The 27,733-nt window shown below is 41.8% G+C and overlaps 1 protein-coding gene across 3 annotated transcripts; it reads right to left on the minus strand.

Moving 5' to 3' along the window:
- Nucleotides 1–4,618: 4,618 nt before the first annotated feature.
- Nucleotides 4,619–27,690, minus strand: Cnr1 (cannabinoid receptor 1). Of its 3 annotated transcripts, none has more exons than XM_085677261.2 (2): nucleotides 27,631–27,690; nucleotides 4,619–9,928 (listed from the first exon to the last, which is right to left on the minus strand). In XM_085677261.2, the coding sequence occupies exon 2, from the start codon at nucleotides 9,863–9,865 to the stop codon at nucleotides 8,444–8,446; it is 1,422 nt and encodes a 473-aa protein (XP_085533387.2). In that variant the 5' UTR covers nucleotides 9,866–9,928; nucleotides 27,631–27,690; the 3' UTR covers nucleotides 4,619–8,443. The 3 variants fall into 3 exon arrangements, with proteins under 3 accessions (XP_085533387.2, XP_048276362.2, XP_085533386.2); XM_048420405.3 differs by lacking the exon at nucleotides 27,631–27,690 and adding an exon at nucleotides 26,607–26,805; XM_085677260.2 differs by lacking the exon at nucleotides 27,631–27,690 and adding an exon at nucleotides 25,107–25,361.
- Nucleotides 27,691–27,733: the final 43 nt, after the last annotated feature.

The raw sequence follows: 27,733 nt of genomic DNA on the forward strand, positions 1-27,733 counted from the left end.
GGAAACTCCTTTAATTGATCTTCAATTTTGAAAAGCCCAAGTGTGCTCCTGTATTGGTTAATGAGCTGCGAAACAGCTTAGGGGTGGTACAATGAGAGATGGGAGTCTATGGAAGTTGCTCGCCATGGTGGGCACCCATCCATCACAGCACTGCCCGGAAACACACAGTCTAGTCTACTAATGTGTACACCAGGCTCCAGAAAGCTTCCTGATCCACTTTCTCCTGAGGCCGCATTGTTAAAGAATTGACTTTCATAATCTGTTTTTAAGAATCAATATTTCTTTTCCTATTTCCCTCTACTCAGATATAATGTGATTTGAACTAAGAGTGGTTGTGCTTTGGGAAAATATCCAGTCACCCTTCCTCCACATTGCACACTGTTTTCCCTTCTGCTGGACAGAGACATGGTTGCCAGAGCTGTCACTCTAGAAGGCGCAAATTCTCGTGTGTCCCATCTTCACGGAGAGCAGTTTCGCTGTGATCACGGCTGAACTCGATTTGCTGTAACAGCCAAATGTCCCAATTACTCTCCGCTCTCTCAGAAAGTTATTTTTAGGAGATGGTAGGATTCTGCAGTTAAGTAAGAGACCTATTCCAAATATTTACATCTTCCACTTAAAGAAATACTGATGAAATACAGAGGTTGTCCCACTGTAAGAAAATAATAAGATGATAATAACAATTATGAGGGTGTTTGGTGGGTTATTCTTGCTCTAATTTCTCCTCAGGGGAGGAAACACACACTTGAAAATATCCACATTGAGTGGCCAGGTGGCAGTTGCTCGTAGTCACCCGCGTTAGATAGGCTGAGATTTAATGAGGCAGGCAATCAAAGGTGAGATTGTATGGCTAAAGGGCTGTGTCTGTCCAGAATAATCAATGATTTTGACTAAGGCACAAACCAGAAAAAAAAATTGTCACGTTTATAACTTCAAGTAATAAAATCTATTACAGTCAAATACAAGCTCTCATCCCTTAAAACTGCACACAATTTGCACACAGAGATTTTTGTGAATGTATGTATTTAAGAATGGTGAAAAGTTCATTAAAAGCATGAAATATGTGATCCATTTGGGAATGAATATCACAATATTTTAAAGAGATTTTTTTTCCTTCATAGGGCAACTCAAATATATCTTAACTTTCTTTCCTCTAGTTATAAGCCAGACTCCCCATTGAAAAGCAGTATATTATGAAATATTTTGCATTTGAGTCAGGTATAGGGTTGATTTGGAGGCCTTTTCTATTTGTTTTCTGAAGGATTTCCCTTCAGGCAAACCAGACAGAAGCAACAACAATAATCTTATTTACAAGGAGGCCAGGAGGGCAGAGGGTTTGAGGCCCCCAAGGGCTGTAGCTCAATAAGGTCCCTGTCATTCTGAGACCAAAGGGTTGCCCCAGCCCAGGTGAATAATGACCAAGAACACTTTGTGACCGGTGACAATACTGTTTGGGGGGCTAATTGATGTCCTTCTGTTCCAAGTGACTAATGTTCTTCTTGCAGTGGTGACAGTAATGTCACCAAAAGGGAAAATAAATGGCTAGCTAACAAGAAACAGAGAGAAGGAAACCCCACTGCCACTCCTGAGATCTCTGCTTTGCCTTGCAGGAAGGAAAACTTCTTTGTATACATGTGGTGTTCTGTAAAAACGCCTTTGAATTAGCATAACTACCAAAAGACTGGCTAAGTTTTGGCATTGTGGCCGGATACCGCGAATCTGCTGAAATGGATGTAAATTGCAGCGCAGGTCCATCAAGAAGACTGAATCCTCTCCGCATAAAGGCCCTGATGCAGTGTCCTGACTAACGAGCCCGTGTGTCACTGGGCACATGTGTCACTGGGCACATTATATCAGCTTACATCTCTTGCTGCTGTCCCATCCAGCCACTGTTTCTCTTCCTGCCGTTTCCAGCATGCCCATACCCATCTCCCCCTTCCAAGGCTGGTGGGCTCATTCTTCACTCCTCGGTGCCAGCATCACCCTTGCCTACCCCTGTTGCCCTTATTGTGTCTTACACTGTGCTGCATTGCGGTGGTCTTATTCAAGTGTTCTCCTTTTTACCAGATATCAAGTAATTTGATGCTTTACCATGGTAGATCATAAACATTGCTTGGATTAAATAAGAGAAATGCATATCTCATTTAATGGAAACTGACTGACTCGTCACTCAGTAACCTGGTAAGCCAAGTGCATGTCAAGTTATGCCATGTACTAGGTGCAGGTAATTGTCAAATAGGAAAAAAAAAGTACTTCATAGGGTAATTGAGAGGATTAAATGAGATAATGCATATTATAATTAATAAGCTCAGTTTTACCTACTGTTATCAGCGCCAGGTACAAGGTAGGTTCCTAAGTTGTTTATGTGGTTATCACAATCCTAAGGAGTCACATTTCATTGAGTAGTATAGAATATGTTTTCTAGATACTTGTGTACAGTTTAAAATTGAACGTTCATTTCTTTAAGTGAATTGAAGTGAAACAGTCCCGCAGTGAGTAAGGGAAGGCTGGAAATGCAGGCTCCTCTAGGCGGGAGTGGGGTGTGCTGTAGTGCAGTAAATTAAACTTGCCTTCAGCTGCTCTGTCTCCTCACCAAGGTGAGCCCTGCTTATGCTAGGTAGGCAACAAAGGGCACAGATTTAATTTATTTGACACCCAGAATAGGTTTAATAAAGCTTGTGAATTGTTGTTTGAAAAATGAAGGGAAAAAACTCCTAATAACTGGCTCGACTCATTCACCACTCTATAGCTCCTGGTTTTCTGCAAATTGATGTGGATAAGTGATCCAAAATTTAGAGCTCAAGGGCATAGTTCTCCACTCAAGAAACGCAGCTTCCTACTATACATGTTACCAGACCTCTTTAAGTCTCTAAATGTATGAAAAAATACGGAACTAGAACTTTGATGGCATTACTTACTGATAGTTAATCTTGTGAATTTGACAGGATTTAGAGCCATGTGAGAGGAAACTTCTGGACATTTGCATGTGGGGATTTCTGGGTCCTTCAAGGCTGGGAGAGCTATCCTAAATGTGGGTGGTACCACAGCATGGTAGGGACTGAATAAGGAGGCAGCATGCTAGCTGAAGACCAACATTCACCATTCGCTGTCTCCTGACTGGGTGCTAGGTGGCCAGTTACATCACACTCTTACCACCGTGATTTCTCCTCGATGATGAATGGTACACCTGACCTGGGAGGCAAAAGGAAACTCTCCTTTCTTCGATTGCTTTCGTCAAGCATTTGACTACAGCAATGAGAAAAGTAGCTCTCTAGTGCACCCGTCCTGCGGCTGTGTACAAGTGTTTTCATCTGTGCCTGTGAGGTGTGAGAATTTTAATAAATACGTATGTAAAGCTTTAAGTAAAATTGTGTCTGTGATGGAAACACTGATGTAAACAACGTAACACGAACTTTGCTATCAGAGGGGCCTTGATTCTAACCTTAGCCCTGTGACCCCACTAGGCTTTCTTCTCACCTATACCATGAAGTGGCGGTATACACAGCACAGGGAAGACACGAAGATAACATAATGTGTGGAAGTGGTGCCACAGTACCTGCCGTTCTGGACACAATAGAACACCGCTGATTCATTTCTGACCATTAGCCAAAGAACTGGTGTAAACCTGTGTGGCCATGCATGCCTATAGTCCCAGCACTTTGGAAGCTGAGACAGGAGGATTGTAAATTTGAATCCAACCTCGACTATGAAGTGAGAGCCTGTTTCAAGAACAATGAGGAGAGAGAGGAAGACAGGAGGGGAAGGAAAAGAGAGGGATATGTGTAGAAGTTAATTAAATATGATAACACAAAAATAATTGCAACATGAATTGGTTCTAATGGACTACATTGGTGTGTCTGCTTCAACACAACCTTCTACATAAATTTCAATACCGGGAACAAGACATGTGAAGAGAACCAGTTGGTTTGAGGTTTGGAAAATACTCTTTGAAAATACTAAAAGATGCTTTTCCTTTGAAGTCCTAATAAAAATTAATTTCTAAGAATAATGTAATGTACTTTTGTCAGAGCATTAAGATTTTGCATTATAAAAGAGGCAGAATAATTTAGGTTAGTTATTATAAACAAAGATAATCTAGTTTCAAATATTCACTAGTTCATTATTTCAAACATTTTAAAGCTTTTCTCAAAATTGATTGCATGCTTTTGTTCCCAACAGTTAAACTTCCTTCTAATGCCTTTTTAATACTAATCAAATAGAAATTTGGTTTTTGCAAGCTGTTGAAAGGCATGCATCCCTTTCATGGATCCAGGTATATGTTTACATGCTCTTGAAGATTTATGTCTTAGTATGGATGTCAAATTTTAACTTATATATTGCAATTGCTTGCTTTAATAAATTACAAAATCATTAGACTCCGTAATTAAGCAGTACTTTAATGGTACAATGACCGTATCTGCCTTACTGTTCAGTGGTAGAATTTTTGCTTTATCTTTCCTGTATTAAAGGTAGAATAAATTAAGCCAGGACACCCCCCACCTTCAAACAAACCCATGGCTTCTTTTGGGGGAATAAATCAGTTTTTCAATAATCTTAAAATATAAACCCTCCCAATACTTTACCATTAGAATTTGATACAAGGCAAAATTCAGAGGCCTTTTGTGTTTTTCATGATAATCTAGAATTTTTATTTGATTCCAGGTAATTTTAGACAATAGACATGATGAACTGTTTTCTCTTGAATAAATAACAATTAAATTACATCAATGAAATAAAATATACTGTAGGCTTAATACATTGTAAATATTACAGAAGTACTACTTTGCTATAGTAATTTAATGACTGAAGCTACATTTAATAACAATCTTACCAGTACTTGTATACAAAATATTATACAGATTACTGACAAAGACATCACAGCAGTTTCAATGATGCTACCAGCTTAACAAACATCTAACAGTACAATACTCTTTAAGAGGAAAAGGATGTACCATTTACAGAGACAAGAGAGAGATACGTTTTCCACTTGAAACACTGGAAATGAGAATCAAGATAATCTGTATCTTGGTTCATATTTTTACAAGAAAAGATTTCCTCCCTTGGGGACTTGATCCCCAGGACCTAGAGTTTAGTAAGTTTCCACAAAGAAAGCTTTTTATTAAGAGACCACAGCAACGGAAAGAAACTCTGTCATCTGAAAACCACTGCTTCAACACCTGACTGCTTTGTAAAACCTATGTACATACATTCAGTCCAAATCAGTAGATAGAATTTTTTTTTTGTATATTACAATAGGTGCGCTAACGTTTTATCAGAAGGCCAGCACAAAGCGACTGTGAATGGCCACTTAGGAGATCTTAAAATATCATACAAATATACAGTGAAGAGTATGAGAAATCTAATTTTTTCGCATGACATTAGTGATCTTGGTTATGGATGTGGAGTGACAGAAATTAATGAACTGAACAGTAACCAGAGACCTAGTTCTCACCTGGTAATTGGGCCTATTTCCTGTCGAGTGGGTTTAGGCAACAAAAATTCCTTGGCATTTGATACCAGCTAACCCTGACAGTATCCAGGAGCTTGGGAGTCACCTGTCACAGGCAAATGTCCAAGTTGCCCAGATTCATGCTTCTTTTAAACATATTTAATTCATAGTGGAAAATAGGGCCCTTGGCGATAGCTTTTCTGATCTAAACGATGCTTTTAGCTCAGGACTCAGTCTTTATTCTGAAGAAGTCAAGCAGTTAGGGATTCGACCCTCTTTGAAAGTGAGAGTAAAGGCAGAATGCATGTTCAGGATGAATGTCAGAGGAAAGCACATAACCCTGATGCCAGAGCATATAAGTGATTCAATTGGAATTAATGAATCTAATTAAGGGGCTGGTAAATGAATGATTCTAATGAATGTAATTCTAATGACTATATCCACTAGGGAGAATGTTTTGGTGGCTAGGGTTAGGAAATGATAGAGGAAACACCGAAGTGGATCTAACTAATTTTAAGTACTTTTTAAATGAAGGTAGTTTAATGCGCACACGATGATAGTTCACAGATATTTCTTAGAGTATCAATAAGCACCAAGTTTAGTGCTGTCAGCCCCATTGTCCCTTGGTTTATTACATATGAGTTAGGTCTTAAAAGTTCAATACACTATAAAATCTACCACTAAAATGGCATTTGCACAAACACAGTTTTAAAAGTGAATCTTGGAATATTTTTTAATACCTATACTCAGAATTTCTACCAGGTCTTTGTATCTATGAAAAGAGGTGGTAATGCCTGGTAACTAGAGACATGAAGATTGATATTCAGGTTGATGCAGGACAAGGCTGGCAATTCCTAGCCCCTGGTGATAGTCTGTCAATTCTCTTCTCTATGGAGTCACTAATCCTCCTGAATCCCCATCTGTGCACAGAGAAGGAAATCAAGAGGCTCGGCAGGCAAATACATTCCAGCTTGGTCCTCGGGTCACATCTGTCTTACTATCGATTACAAGAAGGGGTACTGCCCATTCAGGCTGGGAGCCCCAAACACTAGAAATCACAGGCAGATGCTAGCTCTCTGTTTCATGCTATGAACTCTTCAGGGTTGGTGAGAATCTGTACAAGGAGGAGAGACTCTATGTAGAACTTATCAGGAGCGAGTAGCTTTTTCAAAGCAATAACTCTCCTTACTGGAAAAGGGCCCAATTCTGAGCACCGTGGCAGAGGAGCCAATCAGAAGCTAGCCACCCCATCTCTATGCTTTGCCACATCGTGGATCAGCAAGTGGAGGCACTGCCTATTCCTTACCTAAACGGCTGACCTAAACAAAGTCAGGCACGGGTTGTCACCAAGTTTCACTACCTATCCTTTTGTCATATCCACAGACCTTCTCACCCTCTGAATCAAACGGCCTGGACCTGGTAACCGGCATGCTGTGTGTAGTTCTGCTTGGCCGGGGATCTCACTGCCCACATGCTCCACTGACACTTGTTCCTCTTAGGAGATTTAGAGCCACCTTCCTCTTACTGATTTTTGTGTCCATGAACTTGGCCCCTACTAGGTGCTCACCATCCCCCACACTCGCACGTCCCTGGAAGAGTCCTGTGCGTTTTTGCACCTCTTACAGACTACTCTGCTGGCCTTACGGAACACCTACAAGTCAGAACACTAAAATTCAGTTGCTTAGGTGGGAAGATTTTTTCTGGAAGGCTTTAGTCAGAATTTGTACAGCCACGATTTCATGAAGAGCTTGGTTTTAGAAACTGGATTCGTGTGCAAGAGTGTAGCAAGTGGTACAGTTCACACTTGGTCGGTTTTCTCATGTTATGACATTGCTGTAATAGTTACAAGATAGAACACACACACACACACACACACATTTACAATCACACTCACAAGGTACAATTCCACTGAATCAGACAATACTTCTTCTGAGTTAAAATGAAGAAGAAGAAGAAGAAGAAGACTGTGTTTTGGCCACCCAGGCCTGAAATCTACTTCAATCTGGAAGGTCACAATGCAACAGACTTGGCGCAGACAGCAACTGCATAGTGGTGACAGTGTCCATTAGCGCTGACACATGCTGGCTGAAGAGGTCCGGTGATAGCTAACAACTCAGGGATGCCAGCGATGTCAGCCTTAAAAAGTCAATATGCCTCCGCTTCTCCATTTTGATTTTAATCCATTACCCAGCTGAACAGCTGTGGTCCAGAAGAGAGTAAAGGTCCTCATGGCAATTCAGGCCTAACCCAGTTTACATCTCCAGCAATTCTGCTCAATACTTTGGATAGTCTTCAAATTCTTCTTGTTGTTTTAACCAAAAAAAAAAAATTTTAACCTTTATGGTTATTTCAGTGTTCACTTTAGATATGAATACTGGAAGAAATACTAAGGTTTCTAAAAGTGTATCGTGGACAATCATACCATCTAAACAGGGGTCACCCTGCTACATGCCCATCGCATATGACATTGTCCTTATGAAGGTCTACCTTCTGGTTTTGCTAAGCTAGACAAAATGACACAGTAAACACTGATAAGCAACTCACAGGACATAAAACATTTTACAAAGTATCTCTGTTGTAGCACTATACCTATTGTAAAAATGCACTTTTTAGTACTATGGACAGACACATACCACATTCTCATGAAAGTTGTGGTTACAAAGGCATTACCCATTTTGTGGTGTTTCTCTATGGATACTTAGACTTCAGATTTTGTAGTCAAAGGTTTCCCTTCTATTTCAGAGACATGAAAGGACTGTTGAGGAAATGAAGCAACAGGCTTTCTTCATTGTAAACCCCTGGAGGATGGGGTTTAAGTACCTAAACTATTAAAATGTCAACAAACTGAAAAATAAGCACAGTGACAGTCACTATTTACTAAACATGATAAACTTTAAAAAAAATAATGTAACCAAGGGGACCACAGACTTCTAAATTTTAAGCTAAAGAGAAAGAAGGAATTTCTTTTTCTGTGCAGCCACGAAAGCAGCAGGCTCACAGAGCCTCGGCAGACGTGTCTGTGGACACAGACATGGTCACCTTGGCGATCTTGACTGTGCTCTTGATGCAGCTTTCCGCGGCCCTGTGCATGCTGGCTGTGTTATTGGCGTGCTTGTGCAGGCAGTCCGAGTCCCCCATGCTGTTATCCAGGGGCTGTGCCGTGCCTTCACACGAAGGGAACATGCTGCGGAAAGCGTGCCTCAGGTCCTTGCTCCTCAGAGCGTAGATGATGGGGTTCACGGTGGAGTTCAGCAGGCAGAGCATGCTACAGAAGGCAAACACCGTCTTGATGAGCTTGTTCATCTTCCCAAAGACATCATACACCATGATCGCGAGCAGGGGGCCCCAGCAGATGATCAACACCACCAGGATCAGGACCAGCGTTTTGGCCAGCCTAATGTCCATGCGGGCTTGGTCGGGCCGGGTCACCTGCACCTTGCCGTCTTCTGACGTGTGGATGATGATGCTCTTCTGCGTTCCACGTTGGATCATGCGGACTGCATGGCTGTGAGCCTTCCAGAGAATGTACATGTATGCATACACAATGAACAGCAACAGCACGCTGGTGACTCCGATCCAGAACATCAGGTAGGTTTCATCAATGAGTGGGAAGATGTCCGAGCAGACAGATTGCAGCTTCTTGCAGTTCCAGCCAAGGAGAGGCAACACGGCGATTACTATCGCAATAGTCCACATCAGGCAGAAGGCCACTACAGCCTTGGGCCTAGTGACGATCCTCTTATAGGCCAGAGGCCTGTGAATGGATATGTACCTGTCAATGGCTGTGAGGAAGAGGCTGCCCACAGATGCGGTGAAGGAGGCCGTGACCCCACCCAGTTTGAACAGAAACACATTGGGGCTGTCTTTACGGTGGAACACATGGAAGTCAACAAAGCTGTAGACAAAAATGACGCTTCCCAGGAGATCAGCCACGGCCAGACTGCCAATGAAGTGGTAGGAAGGCCTGCATCGGAGACTGCGGGAATGCAGGATGACACACAGCACCAGCAGGTTCTCCAGAACCGTGAAGGTGCCCAGTGTGAGGGACAGCACAGCAATGGCCAGCTGCTGGCTAGGGTTCAGAATCATAAAGCACTCCATGTCCATAAAGTTCTCTCCACACTGAATGTTTTCCTCATTCTCCTTGTATGACGAGAGAGACTTGTTGTAAAATTCTGTAATGTTGGTGGTGTCGACCACCGGGACCAACTGGGGGTTGTCTCCTGCGGTCATCTTCTCTTGGAAGGGACTACCCCTGAAGGAGGTCAGAGGGAATTTCTGCGGGAAGTATCCTAATTTGGATGCCATATCGCCTTTGATGTCTTCGTACTGAATGTCATTGGAGCCCACGTAGAGGAGGTCTGTGGTGATGGTGCGGAAGGTGGTGTCTGCAAGGCCATCCAGGATGGACTTCATAACCTCAGACTTCTGATCAGGCCAGACTCACAGTGATGGAGAAAGGGGGGCCAGGAGGGAACCCTAGTAAGAGGGAAAATAGAAAAGCTGAGTGGTCAGAAAAGCAGGAGGGTAAGAAACAGAAGCACTGGGTACCATAAACCACCGTCACCTCTAAACACAGAGGTTCAGTCAACACAATGAGTCAGCTCAGAGAAGAACTCCCTTGCCCTGCAAAAACGAAACAAAAACAAAAACTACAAAGAGATGGGGAACCACACATCAGACCCATGTTCTTCTCATTTCTTAGCAAAGTCATTTGGTGCTGAATGAACCTGCGCAGCAAATTAAACCAAGCTCAATGAAAGAAACTTCACTGTGCACCTCACGGGAAGCGTTGGCCACGAGGCTTCTGCTATCAAGTATATGGCCGTCTGTGGTGAAGCGGCTGGGGGGCAGCCAGAGATAGCTCAGACTACAGTGGAAAGATGCTCCCCAGCAGGCATGCTTCCTCATCCAGAGCAAGGGAGGCTGGGGTCAAGGCATGGCTGATAATGAACTTATAAAGATGTCTCTGCTGATCAGTTCAGCGTCACAAAGGTTTGCATCGAGGCTTATGGAATCCCAGGGTTAGCACGAGGAGGGTGGTGGTGATGAATGGCGCTTGAGGAAAGCCCCCCTCAGTGTGCTGACAGGAGGGACAGGAGACAGCCCTGGCGGTGTCCGGTGATTTCCTAGGAGACTATGCTGGAAATGAGGATGAGTAATACAACGTGCCCTTCACCTCTAAGTTAAGCAGTCTGATGCTATTTTCAACATAAAGAGCAAGAGAATTGATCTCACTATAAATATTTAAAGGATGGCTATTTATCTCTTTAGTTATAAAAATTGCTACAAATACGGAATGATACATATGACAATTAAATAACCACAAATTTCAACATTTTACTTATCAATTGTCCTTTGTTGTTTCACGTATAACACAGATGAGAAGGATGTTATCTTTTGAAACAAAACTTAAAACCTTAGTCTTTCTGTTAAAAGACAGAGAGCCTACTTGTCACAACAGCTAAGTTATTAATACACAATCTATTCCATAAATGGTAGCGTGCCACGGCACACCATGCACTGTGCCAGACACAGATCAAGCCCACGGGGACCCTGACATCTAGCAGGGCAGATGGCCAGCTACCTCAGCACCTACTGGCAACGGTGGCTCCCCTGCAGATGACAGAGCTCTGGGGCATCAGCTCTACACAGCAAAAGGGACTTCCCCAAGGAAGTCATATGCATATGCCGAGCATCTAGGATGAGTGTGGGGGGGGACAGGATGCCAAGATGAGGACTTTTATAATTAATATCCGGGGTTTCACGATTTTTCAAAAGCAACTTGGGGTAGGCATAAAGTGGCGGACGTGGCCCTCCTTCCACACTCTGCTGCCTCCGAATCCAAGCCTTACCATGGCTTACCAGGGTCAGATCACAAGCCTCTGCCTCCGGTGTAGCTTTCCTGCACTGATAATGCCACACAGCTGCTGGAGGATTTTTCAGAAACCCATGAAGGTTCTATGACTCTCATTTCAGCCACTCTGCCCCGAAGACCAAACACAGCATCGACCCAAGCTCCCCTTCCAGGCTCACACAATCCAGACGAGCTTCTGTCATTCTGAACCTCAGAATGGACTCCGAGTCCATTTCTGCCTCTGTCCACCATACATCGGCATGCTTCCTGAGTGAAGCTCAGCAAAAACCCTTCCGCGATCCAACCCTCGTCTTTTCAGCCCTGCCTCTCCTCAGCCTGGTCTCCCCAGTTGGGCTGTACCACACAGAGTTTGGACACACAAACACCAGCTCCCTTGCTCCACGCTGTGATTTTCACTGTCCCAAATTCTCTTCCGCCAGAACACTCTTTACCTGTGCTTGCGCGAGACCCCTTACCCTCACCAATGTGTTGTTCCTAATTCCCTTAGCTCACTGCTTCCCATGCTCAGATGAAGCCCATCTTTGGGGTTCCCAGAATAATGAGACGGTTCCCTCAACAGCATTTACCTAGCCTGCTTCTTGTTCCTAAGCTTCAGAGAAAGCCCAATGAGGACCACACTGGGGAACTTAGTATTTAACTCGTAACTCAATGCACAGCACACGGAGAGCAGCTTAAAATTGAGTTGTCTGACTGATTTTATTTTCTTCAAATAGAGTCAGAGCAGTTCTTTTCTGCCTAAAACAAGTGAAGGAATCTCACCAGTGCAACAGGAAAGGCACACGCATGTCGCTGGAATCAAGATTTCTTGCCCAATAAGACAATCTACATGTGCTCAAAATAGAGTTCTGTTTTGGTTGGGGGTTATCAGTGTTCTAATTGTGTGTGTGTGTGTGTGTGTGTGTGTGTGTGTGTGTGTGTGTGCATTTACCACCTCTTTACTTTTGCAGAAAACGTTTGCATGTCCTGTATGGCTTCCCATTCATCAGTGCACACCAGAAAGGTCTGGTAGATGACTATGACCAGCCCCCTAGTGACAGGAGACTTGGGGGTTTTACCGTCTTTTGTTATTGCAGATAATGCCGCAATGAATTAATGCTAACCACTTTCTTTGTCATATTGTTTATGCTATTGTGAGCAATTTTTCTAGTCATCTTAACTCCTAGCTTGGACTCAATTGTGATACCACCTCCTTCTTGGCCTCTATAATCAGGTGTACCTCTTAAGTGTCCCTAATTCCCCCATTTCTAAGCACACAGAAAAAGCTTATTATGGGCAGGAGGCTCTTTGAGCCTTTTACATGTATCAACTTGTTTTATTTCTACAATGGCTTATGAGGCAATTTTTGCATGGAAGGCGCAGAGAAGGTAAATAATATACCATTAATGCATCTAGTAGGTGGTAGGGCTGGGGCTGAGCCTGGGTGTGGACCTCAGTTCCAGTGCTGAAAGTAACCAGAAGATGCACACTGGATGCTGTGAGTCTCGAGTTCCTGCTTTTAACCATCATGGTACATATCTAAGCTAAGACAGGGATCGATTACCCCTCAGTTTCCCTACTGATTCCAACCAGCAAAGCCCTAGTCTATGTAGAGAACACTGCTATAGGAATTGCCAGACAGGGAGGGTGTTAATTCATCCACTCTCAAGCAGTGGTTCTAAGCCTTAGTGTTTCATCTACAAGCTAAGGATAACAACCATGATAATGAAGCCTAAATTCCGGATCTGTTTGGAAAACTGACTCCAAATAAATCCTGCTTAGGCCTGGCACTAAAATAAGTCTTCAATAAACATTACTGTCCTCACCACCCAGTGCCACTGATGGCTCAGCACCATATACTACATACTAACTGCATTTCAAGAATATATAATATATACTAATTACTACATTATATACTAATTACATTTCAAGAAAATGCATTATCTTAATTCACTTACAGGCGGCTTATTCAGTTGTATCAGAACCTAAGCACGAGGCAGAGAGAAGATGCCAAGATGCCGAGGAGGAGCTCTGATGGCGTGCCAACTGCACTGAGGCACTGAGGGGCTTTACCTACATTCTGTGAGTAAACGAGTGCAGGGGCTTCCAGGCATGTCCTTCTTACCTGACTCCGCAGCAAGAAGGAGGCAACTAGATATTTAGTAAATTGTCTAGAGCACAAATGGTTCTGCTCCAAGGACTCCAGAATTGCCACTGTAACATTATGTCTGTTTTAAGGTTTAGCAGGAACTAAATTAAAGCTATTTTATATCTTATATTCAAGTCTTACCTACTGTTTAAACTGTCAGCATAGGATTGCAATGACAATTAATGACAGTTCCTAATAAATCACTATTTCCTGCCCCAGAACCACCAGGTAAATCTGCCCATTGGCATGATACCAAGGATGGAAACACCAAGGACTGAAACTGTTGCCAACGCTGGATAGAATCAAGACTTTTCAGGGATGGACAAGGGATGTGAACTAGAAAAATGCCATGGGATTTACTGTACTGATGACTGCCGCATATGACCATGATGCCTATGGCAACGCAGCCAAACACCTTCATTTTGGCAACAGTGTGTCCTATCTAGGCCAGAGACTGGTGGTTACAAGCTGTTATGCCTGTCTAATATACGTCAGAGAAGAGTTTAAAATAAGTGAACTTTGTGAATTTTGGAACGAAAAAGCACCACTGTGTATGGGCCTATTGCAGACTATTGATGAGAAACACTGTTTATCTTTTCTTCTGCCTTTTTTTCTTTTGCATCTTTAGAAGTCTTTCTTTATTTCTACATTTGGATTATTGCAGTAATTTCCACCTTATTATTTTTGCATGGAGAGTTTTCTTTGAGGGTTCATTAGTAATATAGTTTAGACTTTGGGGGGTGAAGCTGCTGTTAATTTTGTTTTTGTTTGCTAATGGGAAAATCATAATTGGAAATTCTAACAAGATGTGTGGATGTGCCTATTAAAGAAGCAGTTGGGGCTTATTACAGTTATAGTGAAAGAACTGAATGACAGCTAAAAGTTTCCTAACAACTTAATATAGAAATCATGCCTTTATAGTAACAATAATAAGAATGTTTAAATGTGCTGAATCTATTATTCTAGGAAAGCCTCCTTCAGTTCTCAGGTTAGTACCATCTGTTCTTGTCCCCTCTCTTTGTGCATACACCTGCACCTCTTCTCCCTCCTCCCCCAGGGGAAAAAAAAACGCACATTATCAACACGCAGTGGCAGTGGCAAAAGCATTTTATGAGGATGGTAATGGCATAGAGTCTTTTAAAAAATATTTATCCAGGGTCCATATCCTTATTTCTATAACTACTGAGTGTATAAAGCTCCCATGTGTGAAGCTGGCTGTGGGGGCTATTGCTTGCAATCCTGGCGCTCAGGTGGATGAAACAGGTGAGTCACGACTCCAGCCTAGGCTACCGCAGTAGGGACCTGTTACTAACTGCAAAAGCTAGCCATGCTTAGATTAGGAGGAGTGTGGAATGGGCTTGAAAGCCAGACCTCAAGATCCTGTCTATGTTATTTAACACCAGTTAAATACATACAGTTTTTTTTGGAGAAAGTATTGAGGGAAAAAAATGTTTTTTGATTTAAGCATATGAATGTTTCTGTCTGCATGTATATATGTATGTATACCAAGTTCATGATGAATATTCATGAGAGTTTGAAAAGGGCTTTGGAGCTACTGGAACTGGAGTTACAAGCAGTAGTGAGCCATGTGGGTGCTGGGAACTGAATTCAGGGCCTCTTACAAGCTCAGCAATTGCTTTTAACCACTGAGCCACCTCTTCAGCTCCTATTTGTTTTAAGAGGGGTATTTCAATAATTTAGGTGTCTATTGCTGCTGAATCTGAGTTAAAGTTCTTGTACTTATGGCCTGACTGGTCTCTCTGGGATAAAAAGTAATAGACTAGTATTTGTTCAATGCAGGATATATGTTCATGAGTATAGAAAGCCCCAGAACGCCTGGTATGGACATGGCTATAGATTATACTGGCACACTACTAATATTCCCTAATACGAACATAAATGCTTAAAGGAGAGAGTGGCAAGCTCATAATGTCTGAACTGACAGGGTTTCCACCAAGCATGGGAGTCCAGGATGCTTGCTTAGCCCTGCTCCTTCTCTGCTTCTTTTTCTGCTGTTCTGCTTGAACAGCCTCATGAAAGTGTCCTATGGAGTGTTCACAAGGGAAAGATTTCTTATTTTCCCGCTCACTTCTGGGAATAACTCCATTTTTTACTGATTTGCTTGAGAAAAATACCTTGATAATCCATTCCTCTGAAGTTATCAGGGAAAACTAGTTGACTACTATAGCTATATTACGTCTAAGTCATGGGTGCTCTCAATAGCCAGAATAGTAGCATAACCTAGTGAATGATGTTTTGCTGCCAGCTGAGCAGGCAACGAGTCTTTCCTACACTTACCACTGTTTGGTAGTCCTCTCCTCATCTTCTACAGTTAAGTAAATAAAGACTTGACTTAATCATGCTGATAATTCCAGCAAAAATAGATAATATTTCTTACTTGTATTGATGCCAGTTCCTCTTCACACACACACACGCACACACACACACATGAAATTATATATATATATATTATATACATATATACAAATATATGTATATATAACATATGTATATATAATATTATATATATGAATATATGTACATATAATCCATTATGCTGGTAATGCTTGACTGGCTCTGAAAGCTTCAACTCTTACATATTTTGTAAAAGAAAAATGAGATGTATTAAACACACCATTTTCCCTGGCCTATTCTTTACTAACAAAGGTATTAGGGTTTTTTTTTTTCTTTAAAAATACGTCAATTAGTATGAGCTGGAGACATTAAGATACTTCCAAGGCTATATTTTCTTACGAATCTAACGTGAAATCTGCCCTATTATTTAACACTTAAAGTCTTGTTAAAATTTAATTGCAAGGCTCAGGAAAACGATGCCTTGAGATAATACAGGCTTAAGCACAGTGAGGTGTCAATGAAACAAGAACAGTCTTCCGCAAAGGTGAACTAGGAACACACAGATATGACTTGTTGACTTGACCATAATGCCCATTTGCTACTTAATTCTACTTTGTGGCTTAGATGTTTGCTCCTACTAAGTGCTTTGACCTTTTCTGTGAAACAGATACATTTTCCACCATCTGGGAAGAGTGTGGTTACGGAAGCAGCCTTCTCCTGAAAAAAGAATATACAGTTTTCGATTCAAGAAAAACTTCATGGAGTTGTCTTTATCCTGTTCATAAAAGGAGAAAGCAATATATAATTCTAGGCCATAAAATATGTAGGGCCCAGTTAATGGGCTCTTATCTTCACAGTTCATTATCAAGGTCTCCACAGCAATGGTTTAAAATACTCTACATGATGTCAATTGTGTCGTGTAGCTTTCAGTTTTTCTTCCTTTCATCTGCCGATGAAGGGGTGTTTTCACTTTGAATCCATGAGCATATAAATGAAGTCTAAAGAAAAGCCAAATATGTTCTTTGGCTTCACATCTTAGATTCGGATGAATAAATGCATATTAAAGAAAATCTAAATTTCCCTATATTCTTGCCTCAGAATCATCTGAATAACACATTATTTTCCTTTAGTATTTGTGTGAGACAAATAAATTACAATCCCCATTCTGCATAAGGCAAAAGCCCAGAAAGGCAAAAGCTTTGCCTAAAGCCTCCAGCAGCAAACGTCTTGGGGAAGGTAATGTGGAACTTCCGCCCACATCTGCATAGCTAAGACTTCCTGCTTCTCATTCTGTGGCCCAGGAAACCCAGAAGCCACCCTTTCATATTAGAGACAGAGAAGCGTTGGTTTGGGCAAGAGACATCATAAGCAGTATATGATGTTACTCAGTGAACAATTAAAATCTGAAGGGACAGGCAATCCAATGACAGTAGAAAGTGTGTCCCACCCCAACTACCCACAAAGCATCCTGGACCCATGCTCTTCAGAGACAAGCATGACAAGCAGCTACAATTCTACATGTTACGATTCCTGATTCTGGATCAGCACCTTGGTCAAAATGACTGTCAGTCAATAGATAGATTTTATCTATCTATTATATATATTATATATATATTATATTATATATATATTATATATATATTATATATAGATATATATCTATTATATATATTATATATATTATATTATATATATCTATTATATCTATAGATAGATTTTATCTATTGACAAAGCTATCTTTGTCACTATTGTTTTTAATTAGGTATGATAGGATGTGTCGTGTGTGTGTGTGTGTGTGTGTGTGTGTGTGTGTGTGTGTGTGAGCGCGTGCGTGTTGATTTGCCTCATTAGTCAATTTACAAGGGATGATGGTGGTAATGACACCTTTCTTCACCACAACTGAGATATAAGAGGCCACCTTCGTGTCTGGCACCTTTCTCACACCTCCTCACTTTAGAACAAGGCATGATGACTATTAGTAAACAAGGGCTTGAAACACCGCTCCCTGCGTACGGGAATGCAATAAAGTTTTCTTAAACATAGAGTGAATCCCTAAGGCCGATTCCCAAGTTTTGAGCTAAATCAGCACAGACAAATTATATAAATTTTATGCTCCAGCAAAACGAATGACTTTTAGACTCTTAGCATGTGTCAGTATCAGCTGTGTGACTGCGGAATGTGGCTGACGGATGCTGCCCGCCTTCCCATGCCTCATTCAGCCTATCTCTATAGGGCATGTATTCAGTGCCTAGCACAGACATTAAACTCAAAGCCATGAACATTTTCTGCAATGTGTTACTATGCAATGTTTCACACTTGTGTAATAACTTTGCGTTGAGTAAGTAAATCAAAGGACATAATACTCTAACCCAGCCCACCCATCAAATAAAGCCTATGCATATGTCTGCCCCTTTCCAGCGTTAAAAGACTGGAATATGAGTTATAACAAGTATTGGCTGTGCCTTGAGAATTCTCCCAGAAGAAACTGTGGGCAATGCTGAGCCACCCTGCAGCAGGCTCTCCCCGAAGGACCTCTGCCTGTTTCGGTACCTGATATGGAGCAGGTTAGTGTAGGGATGCTACTATGCACTAGACACCCTGCAAATCTAGTTTAACAGAATGGCTTTCAAGGGCAAATAGCATAGCATAAAGACAACTGGCCATTAGGAGATGGTCCCATGCAACTGGCCATCTGCAAAGATGTAAAAGGTGAAAATGACATAAAATGTACCAATAATAATGAGCAACCCTGGTGATTCTTCTCTCAGAATCAGACCTATGCAGAAGTCACGGGCAATGATTGAGTCCTCACTTTGTACTCTGATTCTTGGTTCACTCTGCATTAAGATGAACTATAACAATTTAGCAGGTGACAGAGATCCTTGTAATACGCAGAGTCTTAAATGGATCCTAAATATGTTTCCAATACACCTTTAAAGACATATGAAAGTGTTCTGACAATAGACATTTTCCTTTCCCAAGTTAATGCTAAGCACTGATCTTTCTTGAATGGTCTGTCAAAAGAAGTTATGTGGAAACTCAGCCACTAGATAGAATGGCTTTCAAAGGCCCTTGGGAATCAAATTGTTGTTCTCTTCCCTGGACACATCTCCTGCTTTGGTTGAGTAACTTCTCCTGCTACAACATTTCATGGCTTTACTGCTGAATTAGTTAAAATATAAAGAAGGAAATATGTCATGGAGGTTAAAATTTGTTATTACTACTGCCTCCAAACACCAAATTCTTAATTGCTTTTCTGAGGTAAGACATTGAGAAAATTCAATATATTAATAAAAATTAATTGTGAATATTTGGAATTTTGACTCAAGAAAGTAATTAAGAGTTGGTAAAGTTCTACTGAAAACAAATATGCTTATGCCAAGTGATACTGAAAGCAAAATGGGAGGTCTCAGGAGCTCAGCATCAGTTCTAATAACAAACTCATTTCTATTTTATGAAGTATTTAGCTTTCTAGCTTACAAACATGAAATCATCAACACAGATCATAACTAATTCTGAGATGAAAATAAATGGAAACTATTTTCTTTTATTATTATGACTAATATGAAATATTTCAAAAGAGAAACAAATATTAGTTCAAATAATCATATTCATTGAGAACAAGGAGAATTTCTACATAATTCAATTTCCTTCCTATTATTCTCTCACTGGAATAACTTTAAATGAATTGCACTGTTATTTGAGTCCAGGATTTCCTTTACATATTATTTTTAAAACTACAATCTTAAGTATTTGGTACTTTAGTTCAAACACATTCAGAAAATATTCAGTGTGTACTAACACCATAAGATACAAACCAAAGACACTTTCAAGATGCAAATAATTACCTCCACATGGACATGAAAGTACTAGACTCCAGTGGCAATGCAACATACACCATGTACGTGTGACTTAGAAGCATGAAAATTGGATGGAAGTGCAGGATCTTTATGCCTTTGTCCACATTCAAGGTCAAACTCATTCTGGGGTTTGTGTGACACAGTTACGAGATTCTGAACGAACCTGGCCCTGGAAGTGTTTGTAAAGAAGAACATGAAGAGAAGGAACTAGGTTGGTGGTAAGACAGGTGCAAAGAATCAGGAAGTTCATCCAGCTGCACACACCAACAACAGTCCGAGAAGTTGCTTAGTGGTCTGTATGTGCAGCATAACATGCAGGTAGGTCAGTGGGTGTTCTTCCAGGCGGCAGCAGCAGCAGCAGCAGTAGCAGCAGCAGCTGCAGCCGCTGCCTCTGGGGACTAAGGAGGAATACAAATTCCCAGTTTGGATCTATGCCGATGGCAATGGTAGAGTTGGGCTGTGCTGTGAACAAGACTTCTAGGAAATATTTCTGGAATTTGAGAGCCACTGGTTAAAGTGATGAAACCCACGAAGAACATGGAGCAGGGGAGAGGTATCATGACGAAGCCTGAAGTTTAGGTGAGAAGGAAGAATATTTACAAGTGTAGGTTTTGAGATAACAAAACAGGGGGCGAGGAGAACTTGCTCAAGGTAAGAGAGCTTCCTCCAGCAAAGCACAAAGGCCAGAGCACTCTGGTCAATCTAGAATACAGGAACAGCAGCCCAGCCTGCAAGTGAGGGTAGACTTGGGGACCCTCTCAGGGGTTTTGACTCCAGTTCGGGACTCCTCTAGACTTTTTTCTGGAAACCTCCTGTTGTACATTTTATCCACTAAAGGAAAGTGACTTCAAGATGTAATGCAAACTGATCCAGTAGATGAACAGTCCTAATTCTATTCACAAACCTTCTGATCAGCTTTATATAGGACGGCTACGCACTTCTTTAAACAACACTGAGAAGAAACCGTTGATTGCTGAGCATAAAGGGATTTTTTAAAAGTCATAGAAATTAACACCTCAGCCTATTTTCCTGACTTGGAAACATTTGTGTCTGTTCGTTACTCCCAAGCCATAAAGTAATGGATCACAAGATATGAACATAGAGACTTTGCCAAGGCAGGGATTCTCTGTGGACTTGCCGCTTGCATCTGATAGCAATATAGTCTACAGCTGGTATCTTTTTTAAATACCAAGGAACTATAAACATGTAGAAATAGATCCAAAAATATTCAGATGTATAACTCTGAGCAATCGTTTCCCAATTATTACAATGAAAATGAATCCCAGGATACTTTATCATCTTTCCCTCTTAGCTTTATGAGAAGTTAAATGGTACTTCTAGATGTAGTTGAATATTTCCAAAGCCCAACTCCCTCAGAAGCAGAAATACAGAATTCTTTGGTAATTTTTTTTTCATTTCAGTTACGTGTTAAACTACCCAGCTATGGTTTGTACCTCTTCAAGTGCACTTGCTCATCACCTGTGCAGAAGATAAAGAAACATACAAATTCCAGCTAGTGACCCATTAAAATTAGTTGGAATTTTAACCAAACAAAACAGTCACACAGCACTCAACTGAGTGCCTCTTACAAGAATAAATTTGATTTTAAAAGGAAACTGAATGAAAAGCAAATATGAATGCCAAAGCCATATTATCTCAATTTTTAGAATATTGAGTTACTTGCTACAGAAATCAGTATTGTAAAATTACCAAGTACGAATTCCAAAAGGGCAAGGATTTATTTAAGACACAATTTTTAATTTCATTTTTTTTATGCGTCCTAGGATTTATCAACAGTCTGGATGCCCTGCTCCTTATAACTCAACTGTCAAGACTCATGGTGGCTACAACCTTGTCGTTTAAAAACATGACTTAAGATACTGAATCAGGAAATGGTAAAGAGTAGAGTGGGACCTTCCATTGAAGCATAAACTCTGAAAAAGTAGATATTCTAATTACGCTGTATTTTAATTACATTTAAATATACATATACAGTTTGTGAGAGCATTTGCCAGTATATTAAACCACCGCAACAGATTGCCTGGCGCAGCTCTTCGAGATGCCTCTGCTTTTCTTTAAAAAGCCATAGCATGGAATTTGTTAGTAGGAAAAAAATAGATATTACATTATCAAATATAGGAAGTTAAACTGCACCTTCTTTCCCAAAGCTAACAAATGTTGATTAAATACTACTCATAGTTGATAAAAGTAGTAAGGAATAAGTCAAAAGTATTAAAAAAAATCTATTCAGCTTTCATAACTATAAACAACTAAGAATGCAAACAAGAGTAGGAACATAACATTAAATAATAAAATTGTACTGTTAAGGAAAAAAGTTTCATTTGAATTAGAAAATCACTCTGTCAATCCCTCCAAAAATTGGAAAATCTGTTTTATGAAACACACTCAAAAGTACAAAATGCAATGCAAGTAGCCTAATGTGTCAAGAACAAACACTTGTCTGGAAAGCAAGAGTTCTCTAAAGAGGTCCTATACATTCATTCAGAAACAAACGACAAGACAATGAAAGCAAGACTTCAAAAGTATTCTTAAAGTGAGAGTGTTCAAATCTCTCCAGCTGAGACCAGAAGAGAATTCATGTCACTGCCAGGACAAATGTCAGGCCCATTTGCTCATGTTTGGGGAACAAACGGTAATTTAAAAAAGAAATCACACACACACACACACACACACACACACACACACACACTCAACTACTACTATAGTCCTCAAGGATTTTTCAGTGTCATGAACATAGCCTGTCCAAACGAAACTTTCCAACCAAAGTCTGTCCCAAGATTGTCCAGCTCTACGTAGAGAAGCACTCAAACATAGAGACAGCATCAGTGACAGCGACATCAAGAACGTTTCTTTTATACATGCAACGGGCTTTCCTAGAGAAAATTCTGTAGTGGAATGTATTCCATTCTGCCATGGTACCCTGTTCAGTGAAGAAACATAACCCAAGAAAGCTTTTAGTAGATATTTTCTGCTCCAAATTACAGGTAATCATATTGACTCACTTAAGAAATGGCTTTGACCTATTATTACCCATTGCTCATAAATACACCTATTATCCATGTAGCAAGCCCAAGGAAAACATTCATACAACATTAAGCAATTGAATAAGGTAAAGAGGTGATGGACTTTACTAAAACTAACCATTCTCTTCTGCTCTTACATATTTCCTATGATTTTAACATCCTTGTAATAACATAATAATGCTTCATTTATGAAGCAAGTGGGGTCATTTTAACATGCATTTTACGATTTTTTTTCCAATTAGTATATCCGAAACTACTCATTATCAAGACTGGCAAAAAGCTGCCTTAAACCCATTGGTGTTGATGATGAAACTGTAATCAAACATGCTGACGCTCATCCTGGTGCGTTCTCGAGATTCTTAGAACACACGAGACTGGAGCAGATCTCCACCTACTCTGGGGAACAAAACAGCCTGCTTTTGATTCAAGGTGAGATCTTCCTTTTGCTTGGAGTCTTCTGGGTCCATCTGTACAGTTGCTTAGAACTTGGCCATTTTCCCAAAATTGCAGTATTCATTTAAAATCAGAGTGGTATTCCCAAATATCTAAAAAAGGCAATGTACCTAAACTTTTATTTTACCTGTAATAGGCATAAAAAGTATGTTCGTGCTTATACACAGAAGTGTGTCTACACATTCATATTTTCAAATTATGCAGTATAGAGTTTGAGAGCATTGGTGTTCTGGGTGACATTTATCACTTCTTTTAGTCCAGGAAATATTTTAGAATCTGAAATGAACTTTTTAAGATGAATCTAATCTAACCTAAGAACATACAGCTAAGTGAATTAAATAGTTATTAAGGAATTAGCAATTCAGCAGTGAAGTGTTGAAGTCTCAACCCACACAAAAGAGAATCTGTGCAGCTATAACATGAAGTTTATATATATATATATATATATATATATATATATATATATATATATGATTGGGAAAGAACTGGAGATTTGGGATGATGGTACAAAACAGGAAGTTTAAATACATAAATGACGTTTTTATTCCCTCTTGATCTTCTCATAATCTACAGGCAGGAAGGAAAATATCAGCAGAGCTGCCTGCCTCTGCAAATACAGGTGCCATCCCTGACTTGGCCGTGGTAGCTTTCCAAAAATGTCCAGTCCAGGTTAAAAAAAAAATTATAAATAATTTAAACCCAAAAGCTGGTTTCACTCTATCAGCTCAGTTAGAAATGATGACTACCAAAATAGGGTAGACAGGGCTTTACCTGGGAAGACACAACATCCTTTAAACACTGGGGGCCCGGGCTCTGAACTGTGTTCCTTATGCAACTAAACTAACGTAATTACCTCCAAGACTAACAGACAACATCCTAAAGAACAGACTCCATCTCACTAACCAAATTCAAGAAGCTATCACCAATTGCACTTTTCTGTCTCATTGGGCATATCTAAATTCAATTTGCCCCTGTTTTATTCCTTACAAATTCCTGACTAGCTAGCTATGAGAAATTACTTACTAGGCCAACTGTTTTCTGGGAAGAAGCATTTGGTATCATGAACTCTAAACTGCAAGAATAAGCTCTATTTCATAATACTTGCTTCTGATACAGAAATTCAACTCTAGTTTCTAAGACCAATACAGGAGACAACCAAGGAGCCTGTCTAAATATCCTCGTGGTTAATGCTAATTCTGAGTCAAGGCAAAGGAGAATGCCATGGATGGTTTTTGAAGAGCTTCACAGGCTTTGCCTTCATAATTAATAAGCTGACACAGCATACTAAACACTTATCAACACAATCAATGGGGCTGCTTCCTTCTTGGGAAAATAGATAAAACGGTTCGTGGAGTTTTCCTGCAGAATTGCCTATAATACACAAATATGTCACAAATATCGTGGTTCTTTTGGAGAATTTCATCCCCAGCAGTTTCATCTGGGTAACATTTAACAATTTCACTATTTTAACATTTTGAAATGCCAAAAAGAACACACTGATCCTGCAGCTAGGCTTATTAGACAAGAGCAGTCTCCCAGGCAAGGCAGAAAGGAACATAGTCCGCTGGGAGATGGGTAACAGAAAAAAGCAGAAAACACCAGAGAGCAAACAAAGCCGAGCCCTGCTCCATGGTGAGGTCTGATTTCACCAGAATTAAAAACTTTGCACACACACGCACACAGACACACACACAATTAAATAACATAACCTATGACTTAATCAAGTTTCTAGTAACATCTCTTTTTATATACAGCCACTGATGTCATTAAAATTGGGGGGGGTAGAAATATCAGGTTTGTCTTCTTAACAAGGAGCATGCAAGCGTAGTGATTTGGAAAGGTCAAAAGTGAGTATTCCCACCATGTGGTAGTATCACACCCTCATGTAGGATCAGGAACACAATGACACCCCCCCCCCATTAGACACTTGATACATACATACCTCAGCCACAGTGTTCCTTGCTTGGAATGGGAGACATCTTTTGAAGCAATAAAAGAGATTCTTCACAGTAAGTTCTCCTAATGACCTCAGATGACTAGTTTTTAAAAACCACATCAACATCAAGCCTCTTTCCCTGCTACAGGAAGTACCAGCGTGCCTACAAACAACCGCCTGCAGTATGTGCTGCTTGACATTCTGGAGGTGCATGGATTCTGTTCCTGAGTGGATGCAATCAGAAAATTATTTCTCCCAGTTAAGAAACTATTCACGGCCTTTCATTTTGATAAAATTGCTCATAACTGAGTTAGAGAAGGGGGGTATGGAGGGAAATGGGAGGCAGAGGAAAATCAATCAGTAGATCTATCTCCCTTTCAAATTGCCAAAAGCTAGGGTTGAAAAGCAACACTTTAAACCAGACAGTCCTGCGGGAACCTCAAAGGTTGGCTGTTCCTACTTTCTCAGTTTTCTGCCAAACGGACTTAGGAGTGACCCCACAGATAATCAGTGCCCACTGAGTTTCCTCTAAGCGTGTGTATTTCCCCATTGTTCAAAGGAATTAACTTGATAATAAAAAGGAGAACTTATGGGACCCAGAGAGGTATCTTTCAACATCTTTAAAACCAGTAAATCTGCTCTAATCTCTTATTGGATTAAATGCCCAAGGAGGCTTAATAAACCAAGAGATAAACAAAGGCAGGAATAGCTAATAGCTCCTATTTGGAACAAAATTAAAAAGATGGGAAACAGAATGCTTCATAAACAGGTTGCTAATTTTTTCTCATTTCTTTAAAGCCTTTGAAAGATGAACCATGTACTACAATTAAAAACATGCATGTTGCTTTAAACTTTGAAATGACCAATTTTTGACATCTACCCCACAAATATTCGCATTCAGGAGATGTTCCCATTTATGACTTGTAAGCCTTACTAAGAAATATCCTTTTTAAATGAAGCATCAACTTGGTTCACCTGAAGACAGCTCTTAGTTGCATCGTATTATAACGTTCAATTACTATGTATATTAGCTTTTCCTTAAAGAGAAATGGCTACTGTAGCTACCGTTCTGTATCAGAAGTTCATTATTTGACATAGATTTCTTTACATGACATTTAATATCTTGGTTGAGTCGTTTCCCAGATTTTGGTGCAGAGACATGTATTTCCCTGGAAGACTTAGTTTCTGATATGGTTAAAAGACATCAAGCATCAACTCAAGCGCCTGTTTTTTCAAACATGCACAATTACACATTTTCTACAAACAGACATCAGTGTATACAGAGCTAGATGCACGTTCCGTATTTTGTAAATGGTAGAAGCCTCCGGGAGTAGCTCAGACCACAGTTAACAAGCTGGGACTGTACAGCTAAGTAAACATCACCGACGCACGATTTACTCTCCTGAAACACGAACTCCGCGTAGGACACCTGGGGACCACTGGCCAGTACCAAGGGGGGCGGGAGGCGGAAACGCTATTCCCAAACGCCACTGTGCCAGGTCTTACCCTTCGCATCCCCTGGTCCACGGGCCAGAAGCTCCCTCTGCACCTGTCGCCCAGCCAAGGGGCTGGCTCTCCGCTACAAGAAAATCTGCCCCCCGACTCTACGAGAGCTCTGCAGACAGTCCAGGCTCCCGCCTGAGCCAGGGGAAGGCTCTGGCGCCAGGGGAGCCCGAAGAGGGCGGAGGTGGAAAAGAAGTGGAGAAGGTAGAGGCAGAGAGCGAGCTGGGGAGGCGGCGCGGGGCGCGGTGGGGCGGGGTGGAGCGGGGCGTGCCTGCGGCGATCGGTCAGTAAGTCAGTCGGTCTGCGCGCCCCGCGTCCCCGGCTTCCAGTACCCGTGCGCCGCAGCCCCTGGGACTGTCGCCCCTGGGCTCTGGCAGGCCCGGTTCGTTCCCGGGCTCTCTCCGGCGTCCTGTTGACCACGCTGGCCCGCGTGGGGCCGCCCGCCTGGGCCAGCCCAAGCGCCTGTCGCCTCGCCCTGCTCGCGGTCCCTGCCTCTCCCTCCGCTTGCGCGCTGTCTCTGGCTCGCTCTCGCTCCAGTCCCATTTATGAAGCGTGGTCCCATCACGTGTTAATGAGCCTTTGTCCTGCCCTGGCAGCGGCGGCAGCAGAGACTCCGCCAAGGGATCTGCGCGGGGAGGGACCGGCGCGCGGCGCCCGTGGCTCCAAACTTTGCTGCGCGGTCCCCGCCGCGGCGCTGGCCCGGGGGCCAGAGAGGGCCGGCCCTCGGCGCGTGGCGCCCACTGTGTCATCCTCATTCTCCGCCACCGCCGCGTCCCGGGGACCCCCGCCGCATGACCCTGTTCTGCTCCCTGGCGCCCTCCCACCCTGATGGGGCCAAAGGGGACGCGTGCCTCACTGCCCGCGACCTCGGGGCCGTTAATCACGAGCGCTGCTCAGTGCCAGCACCTCGCGGGAGGTCACGCACCGGGCGGGCGGCTGGGACCCGGAGCCAAGGCAGCAGGCATGCCGTCCGGGTGCGGTCTCCGCCCGACCCTCCCCTGCGCGCCGCCCCCGCTCTCTCAGCTACCTGGCCGCCGCCACCAGTCCTCCGCCCTCGGGGCGCACGACGTCGCCCGGGCGCCTCCCGCGCTAACCCGCGCGACCACTCGGGCGCGTCCAACCTCCAGCGG

This window comes from Myodes glareolus, chromosome 16 (assembly GCF_982192425.1).
Source record: "Myodes glareolus chromosome 16, mMyoGla1.1, whole genome shotgun sequence".
Lineage (NCBI taxonomy): Eukaryota > Metazoa > Chordata > Mammalia > Rodentia > Cricetidae > Myodes > Myodes glareolus.